The sequence below is a fragment of the Oncorhynchus masou genome, unplaced genomic scaffold (genome assembly GCF_036934945.1).
Source record: "Oncorhynchus masou masou isolate Uvic2021 unplaced genomic scaffold, UVic_Omas_1.1 unplaced_scaffold_11210, whole genome shotgun sequence".
NCBI lineage: Eukaryota > Metazoa > Chordata > Actinopteri > Salmoniformes > Salmonidae > Oncorhynchus > Oncorhynchus masou.
In genome coordinates, this window is record NW_027000945.1 from 1 (window position 1) to 8,069 (window position 8,069).

General features: G+C 50.1%; 1 protein-coding gene across 1 annotated transcript; it reads right to left on the reverse strand.

Moving 5' to 3' along the window:
* Positions 1 to 99: 99 nt before the first annotated feature.
* Positions 100 to 2,814, reverse strand: LOC135529219 (phosphorylase b kinase regulatory subunit alpha, liver isoform-like; the record flags this gene model as incomplete). The annotated part of the gene is made up of 2 exons (XM_064958071.1): positions 100 to 405; positions 2,581 to 2,814. Coding segments are annotated over 2 exons (462 nt in total), but the record flags the coding sequence as incomplete, so codon positions are not given.
* Between the last annotated feature and the right edge of the window lie 5,255 nt (positions 2,815 to 8,069).

Here is an 8,069-nt window from a genome sequence, read left to right on the forward strand (position 1 = left end):
TCTCTGTGGCCTTGTGGGAATAGTTTCCACTCTGAGATTGGAAGCGTGGGGGTTCGATCCCGGTCGAGTCAAACCAAACACTTAAAAATGGGACCCGATGCGTCTCTGCTTGCAGATGTTCCAGAGGGTGTAGTTACTCGTACATCACGCTACAGAAACAGGAAACAGGCTCCTGCCCTATGGGCCGTTCTGGCTCAGGCTTACCTGGTCCTGTAAGAAGAGGTCATTGGCCATGTGTACGATGCGGTCGATGAGGATGATCCCTCCGATGTTGTCCACATCCACGTCAGCCACCAGCGTCAGCACCATCACAGCCTCCACCAGCAGCTGTCGGTACTCTGGCTGGGGACGTGGTTCCAGAACAGACTCCACGTGCACCGCAAACTTGATCTCGCCTTCTGTCATCTGGCGGGCAGGGACACGACGTCGGGGTCAGAAACGCTTTCCCAGACACAGATGGAATCTCCATCAAGGGATCTGTCTGTGCCAATCACAGTGTCTGAAAGGAAATCTTATTTCCTACTATTGTAGGAAGCAGCATTTGTTCTAAATGTGAAACACTGAGAGATGTTCCTTGATGCCGTGCTTCTGTTTGGGGGTCTAGGGGGGTTACTGCACATTATTAATGGAGTTGTAAAAAGGGCTATATAAATACCATTTGATCAATCTATTGATTTGACTACATACCTCCCTGGTAGTGGAGGAAGGCAGCACGTATCCATCTATTGACAGACCGTGACACTACATACCTCTCTGGTAGTGGAGGAAGGCAGCACGTATCCATCTATAGACAGACTGACACTACATACCTCTCTGGTAGTGGAGGAAGGCAGCACGTATCCATCTATAGACAGACTGACACTACATACCTCTCTGGTAGTGGAGGAAGGCAGCACGTATCCATCTATAGACAGACTGACACTACATACCTCTCTGGTAGTGGAGGAAGGCAGCACGTATCCATCTATAGACAGACACTACATACCTCTCTGGTAGTGGAGGAAGGCAGCACGTATCCATCTATAGACAGACTGACACTACATACCTCTCTGGTAGTGGAGGAAGGCAGCACGTATCCATCTATAGACAGACTGACACTACATACCTCTCTGGTAGTGGAGGAAGGCAGCACGTATCCATCTATAGACAGACTGACACTACATACCTCTCTGGTAGTGGAGGAAGGCAGCACGTATCCATCTATAGACAGACTGACACTACATACCTCTCTGGTAGTGGAGGAAGGCAGCACGTATCCATCTATAGACAGACTGACACTACATACCTCTCTGGTAGTGGAGGAAGGCAGCACGTATCCATCTATAGACAGACTGACACTACATACCTCTCTGGTAGTGGAGGAAGGCAGCACGTATCCATCTATAGACAGACTGACACTACATACCTCTCTGGTAGTGGAGGAAGACAGCACGTATCCATCTATAGACAGACTGACACTACATACCTCTCTGGTAGTGAGGAAGACACGTATCCATCTATAGACAGACTGACACTACATACCTCTCTGGTAGTGGAGGAAGGCAGCACGTATCCATCTATAGACAGACTGACACTACATACCTCTCTGGTAGTGGAGGAAGGCAGCACGTATCCATCTATAGACAGACTGACACTACATACCTCTCTGGTAGTGGAGCACGTATCCATCTATAGACAGACTGACACTACATACCTCTCTGGTAGTGGAGGAAGGCAGCACGTATCCATCTATAGACAGACCGTGACACTACATACCTCTCTGGTAGTGGAGCACGTATCCATCTATAGACAGACTGACACTACATACCTCTCTGGTAGTGGAGGAAGGCAGCACGTATCCATCTATAGACAGACTGACACTACATACCTCTCTGGTAGTGGAGGAAGGCAGCACGTATCCATCTATAGACAGACTGACACTACATACCTCCCTGGTAGTGGAGGAAGGCAGCACGTATCCATCTATAGACAGACTGACACTACATACCTCTCTGGTAGTGGAGGAAGGCAGCACGTATCCATCTATAGACAGACTGACACTACATACCTCTCTGGTAGTGGAGGAAGGCAGCACGTATCCATCTATAGACAGACTGACACTACATACCTCTCTGGTAGTGGAGGAAGCAGCACGTATCCATCTATAGACAGACTGACACTACATACCTCTCTGGTAGTGGAGGAAGGCAGCACGTATCCATCTATAGACAGACTGACACTACATACCTCTCTGGTAGTGGAGGAAGGCAGCACGTATCCATCTATAGACAGACTGACACTACATACCTCTCTGGTAGTGGAGGAAGGCAGCACGTATCCATCTATAGACAGACTGACACTACATACCTCTCTGGTAGTGGAGGAAGGCAGCACGTATCCATCTATAGACAGACTGACACTACATACCTCTCTGGTAGTGGAGGAAGGCAGCACGTATCCATCTATAGACAGACCGTGACACTACATACCTCTCTGGTAGTGGAGGAAGGCAGCACGTATCCATCTATAGACAGACACTACATACCTCTCTGGTAGTGGAGGAAGACAGCACGTATCCATCTATAGACAGACACTACATACCTCTCTGGTAGTGGAGGAAGGCAGCACGTATCCATCTATTGACAGGCCGTGGCACTTCTGCAGGATCTTCCACACCTTCTGGTAGAAGCCCATTGGGACCCTGTTGATGGCCCCATCCAGCCGCCTCCTCCTCAGCCACTGTCCCTGCCGCTCCTCCCACTGCAGGTGGCTGTCTGACCCCCCGGGGCCCACAGGGGACAGGATACCACTGGGGGTGGAGGGGCTGCTGCACCGCTACAGGGGGAGATGCGTGTTCAGATACGTACACGGTACATACACGGTACACACACACACACACACACACACACACACACACACACACACACACACACACACACACACACACACACACACACACACACACACACACACACACACACACACACACACACACACACACACACACAACATAGACTGATCAGGTGAGTCCAGGTTAAAGCTATGGCCCCTTATTGATGTCACTTGTTAAATCCACTTCAATCAGTGAAGAGGAGGAGACGGGTTAAAGGAGGATGTTTAAGTCTTGAGACATGGATTGTGTATGTGTGCCATTCAGAGGGTGAATGGGCAAGACAAAAGATTTAAGTGCCTTTGAACGGGGTATGGTAGTAGGTGGCAGGCACACCGGTTTGTGTAAAGAACTGCAACGCTGCTGTTTGTTTCACGCTCTACAGTTTCCTGTGTGTATCAAGAATGGTCCACCACCCAAAGGACAGGAGTCAACATGGGTCAGCATCCCTGTGGAACGCTCTCGACACCTTGTAGAGTCCATGCCCCGATGAATTGAGGCTGTCTCTGACACCTTGTAGAGTCCATGCCCCGATGAATTGAGGCTGTCTCTGACACCTTGTAGAGTCCATGCCCCGATGAATTGAGGCTGTCTCTGACACCTTGTAGAGTCCAGGCCCTGATGAATTGAGGCTGTCTCTGACACCTTGTAGAGTCCATGCCCCGATGAATTGAGGCTGTCTCTGACACCTTGTAGAGTCCATGCCCTGATGAATTGAGGCTGTCTCTGACACCTTGTAGAGTCCATGCCCTGATGAATTGAGGCTGTCTCTGACACCTTGTAGAGTCCATGCCCTGATGAATTGAGGCTGTCTCTGACACCTTGTAGAGTCCATGCCCTGATGAATTGAGGCTGTCTCTGACACCTTGTAGAGTCCATGCCCTGATGAATTGAGGCTGTCTCTGACACCTTGTAGAGTCCATGCCCTGATGAATTGAGGCTGTCTCTGACACCTTGTAGAGTCCATGCCCTGATGAATTGAGGCTGTCTCTGACACCTTGTAGAGTCCATGCCCTGATGAATTGAGGCTGTCTCTGACACCTTGTAGAGTCCATGCCCTGATGAATTGAGGCTGTCTCTGACACCTTGTAGAGTCCATGCCCTGATGAATTGAGGCTGTCTCTGACACCTTGTAGAGTCCATGCCCTGATGAATTGAGGCTGTCTCTGACACCTTGTAGAGTCCATGCCCTGATGAATTGAGGCTGTCTCTGACACCTTGTAGAGTCCATGCCCTGATGAATTGAGGCTGTCTCTGACACCTTGTAGAGTCCATGCCCCGATGAATTGAGGCTGTCTCTGACACCTTGTAGAGTCCATGTCCTGATGAATTGAGGCTGTCTCTGACACCTTGTAGAGTCCATGCCCCGATGAATTGAGGCTGTCTCTGACACCTTGTAGAGTCCATGCCCCGATGAATTGAGGCTGTCTCTGACACCTTGTAGAGTCCATGCCCTGATGAATTGAGGCTGTCTCTGACACCTTGTAGAGTCCATGCCCTGATGAATTGAGGCTGTCTCTGACACCTTGTAGAGTCCATGCCCTGATGAATTGAGGCTGTCTCTGACACCTTGTAGAGTCCATGCCCTGATGAATTGAGGCTGTCTCTGACACCTTGTAGAGTCCATGCCCTGATGAATTGAGGCTGTCTCTGACACCTTGTAGAGTCCATGCCCTGATGAATTGAGGCTGTCTCTGACACCTTGTAGAGTCCATGCCCTGATGAATTGAGGCTGTCTCTGACACCTTGTAGAGTCCATGCCCTGATGAATTGAGGCTGTCTCTGACACCTTGTAGAGTCCATGCCCTGATGAATTGAGGCTGTCTCTGACACCTTGTAGAGTCCATGCCCTGATGAATTGAGGCTGTCTCTGACACCTTGTAGAGTCCATGCCCTGATGAATTGAGGCTGTCTCTGACACCTTGTAGAGTCCATGCCCTGATGAATTGAGGCTGTCTCTGACACCTTGTAGAGTCCATGCCCTGATGAATTGAGGCTGTCTCTGACACCTTGTAGAGTCCATGCCCTGATGAATTGAGGCTGTCTCTGACACCTTGTAGAGTCCAGGCCCTGATGAATTGAGGCTGTCTCTGACACCTTGTAGAGTCCATGCCCTGATGAATTGAGGCTGTCTCTGACACCTTGTAGAGTCCATGCCCTGATGAATTGAGGCTGTCTCTGACACCTTGTAGAGTCCATGCCCTGATGAATTGAGGCTGTCTCTGACACCTTGTAGAGTCCATGCCCTGATGAATTGAGGCTGTCTCTGACACCTTGTAGAGTCCATGCCCTGATGAATTGAGGCTGTCTCTGACACCTTGTAGAGTCCATGCCCTGATGAATTGAGGCTGTCTCTGACACCTTGTAGAGTCCATGCCCTGATGAATTGAGGCTGTCTCTGACACCTTGTAGAGTCCATGCCCTGATGAATTGAGGCTGTCTCTGACACCTTGTAGAGTCCATGCCCTGATGAATTGAGGCTGTCTCTGACACCTTGTAGAGTCCATGCCCTGATGAATTGAGGCTGTCTCTGACACCTTGTAGAGTCCATGCCCTGATGAATTGAGGCTGTCTCTGACACCTTGTAGAGTCCATGCCCTGATGAATTGAGGCTGTCTCTGACACCTTGTAGAGTCCATGCCCTGATGAATTGAGGCTGTCTCTGACACCTTGTAGAGTCCATGCCCTGATGAACTGAGGCTGTCTCTGACACCTTGTAGAGTCCATGCCCTGATGAATTGAGGCTGTCTCTGACACCTTGTAGAGTCCATGCCCTGATGAATTGAGGCTGTCTCTGACACCTTGTAGAGTCCATGCCCTGATGAATTGAGGCTGTCTCTGACACCTTGTAGAGTCCATGCCCTGATGAATTGAGGCTGTCTCTGACACCTTGTAGAGTCCATGCCCTGATGAATTGAGGCTGTCTCTGACACCTTGTAGAGTCCATGCCCTGATGAATTGAGGCTGTCTCTGACACCTTGTAGAGTCCATGCCCTGATGAATTGAGGCTGTCTCTGACACCTTGTAGAGTCCATGCCCTGATGAATTGAGGCTGTCTCTGACACCTTGTAGAGTCCATGCCCTGATGAACTGAGGCTGTCTCTGACACCTTGTAGAGTCCATGCCCTGATGAATTGAGGCTGTCTCTGACACCTTGTAGAGTCCATGCCCTGATGAACTGAGGCTGTCTCTGACACCTTGTAGAGTCCATGCCCTGATGAATTGAGGCTGTCTCTGACACCTTGTAGAGTCCATGCCCTGATGAACTGAGGCTGTCTCTGACACCTTGTAGAGTCCATGCCCTGATGAATTGAGGCTGTCTCTGACACCTTGTAGAGTCCATGCCCTGATGAATTGAGGCTGTCTCTGACACCTTGTAGAGTCCATGCCCTGATGAATTGAGGCTGTCTCTGACACCTTGTAGAGTCCATGCCCTGATGAATTGAGGCTGTCTCTGACACCTTGTAGAGTCCATGCCCTGATGAACTGAGGCTGTCTCTGACACCTTGTAGAGTCCATGCCCTGATGAATTGAGGCTGTCTCTGACACCTTGTAGAGTCCATGCCCTGATGAATTGAGGCTGTCTCTGACACCTTGTAGAGTCCATGCCCTGATGAACTGAGGCTGTCTCTGACACCTTGTAGAGTCCATGCCCTGATGAATTGAGGCTGTCTCTGACACCTTGTAGAGTCCATGCCCTGATGAATTGAGGCTGTCTCTGACACCTTGTAGAGTCCATGCCCTGATGAATTGAGGCTGTCTCTGACACCTTGTAGAGTCCATGCCCTGATGAACTGAGGCTGTCTCTGACACCTTGTAGAGTCCATGCCCTGATGAATTGAGGCTGTCTCTGACACCTTGTAGAGTCCATGCCCTGATGAATTGAGGCTGTCTCTGACACCTTGTAGAGTCCATGCCCTGATGAATTGAGGCTGTCTCTGACACCTTGTAGAGTCCATGCCCTGATGAATTGAGGCTGTCTCTGACACCTTGTAGAGTCCATGCCCTGATGAATTGAGGCTGTCTCTGACACCTTGTAGAGTCCATGCCCTGATGAATTGAGGCTGTCTCTGACACCTTGTAGAGTCCATGCCCTGATGAATTGAGGCTGTCTCTGACACCTGTAGAGTCAGTGATGAATGAGGCCCTGACACCTTTAGTCCATGCCCGATGAATTGAGGCTGTCTCTGACACCTTGTAGAGTCCATGCCCTGATGAATTGAGGCTGTCTCTGACACCTTGTAGAGTCCATGCCCTGATGAATTGAGGCTGTCTCTGACACCTTGTAGAGTCCATGCCCTGATGAATTGAGGCTGTCTCTGACACCTTGTAGAGTCCATGCCCTGATGAATTGAGGCTGTCTCTGACACCTTGTAGAGTCCATGCCCTGATGAATTGAGGCTGTCTCTGACACCTTGTAGAGTCCATGCCCTGATGAATTGAGGCTGTCTCTGACACCTTGTAGAGTCCATGCCCTGATGAATTGAGGCTGTCTCTGACACCTTGTAGAGTCCATGCCCTGATGAATTGAGGCTGTCTCTGACACCTTGTAGAGTCCATGCCCTGATGAATTGAGGCTGTCTCTGACACCTTGTAGAGTCCATGCCCTGATGAATTGAGGCTGTCTCTGACACCTTGTAGAGTCCATGCCCTGATGAATTGAGGCTGTCTCTGACACCTTGTAGAGTCCATGCCCTGATGAATTGAGGCTGTCTCTGACACCTTGTAGAGTCCATGCCCTGATGAATTGAGGCTGTCTCTGACACCTTGTAGAGTCCATGCCCTGATGAATTGAGGCTGTCTCTGACACCTTGTAGAGTCCATGCCCTGATGAATTGAGGCTGTCTCTGACACCTTGTAGAGTCCATGCCCTGATGAATTGAGGCTGTCTCTGACACCTTGTAGAGTCCATGCCCTGATGAATTGAGGCTGTCTCTGACACCTTGTAGAGTCCATGCCCTGATGAATTGAGGCTGTCTCTGACACCTTGTAGAGTCCATGCCCTGATGAATTGAGGCTGTCTCTGACACCTTGTAGAGTCCATGCCCTGATGAATTGAGGCTGTCTCTGACACCTTGTAGAGTCCATGCCCCGATGAATTGAGGCTGTCTCTGACACCTTGTAGAGTCCATGCCCTGATGAATTGAGGCTGTCTCTGACACCTTGTAGAGTCCATGCCCTGATGAATTGAGGCTGTCTC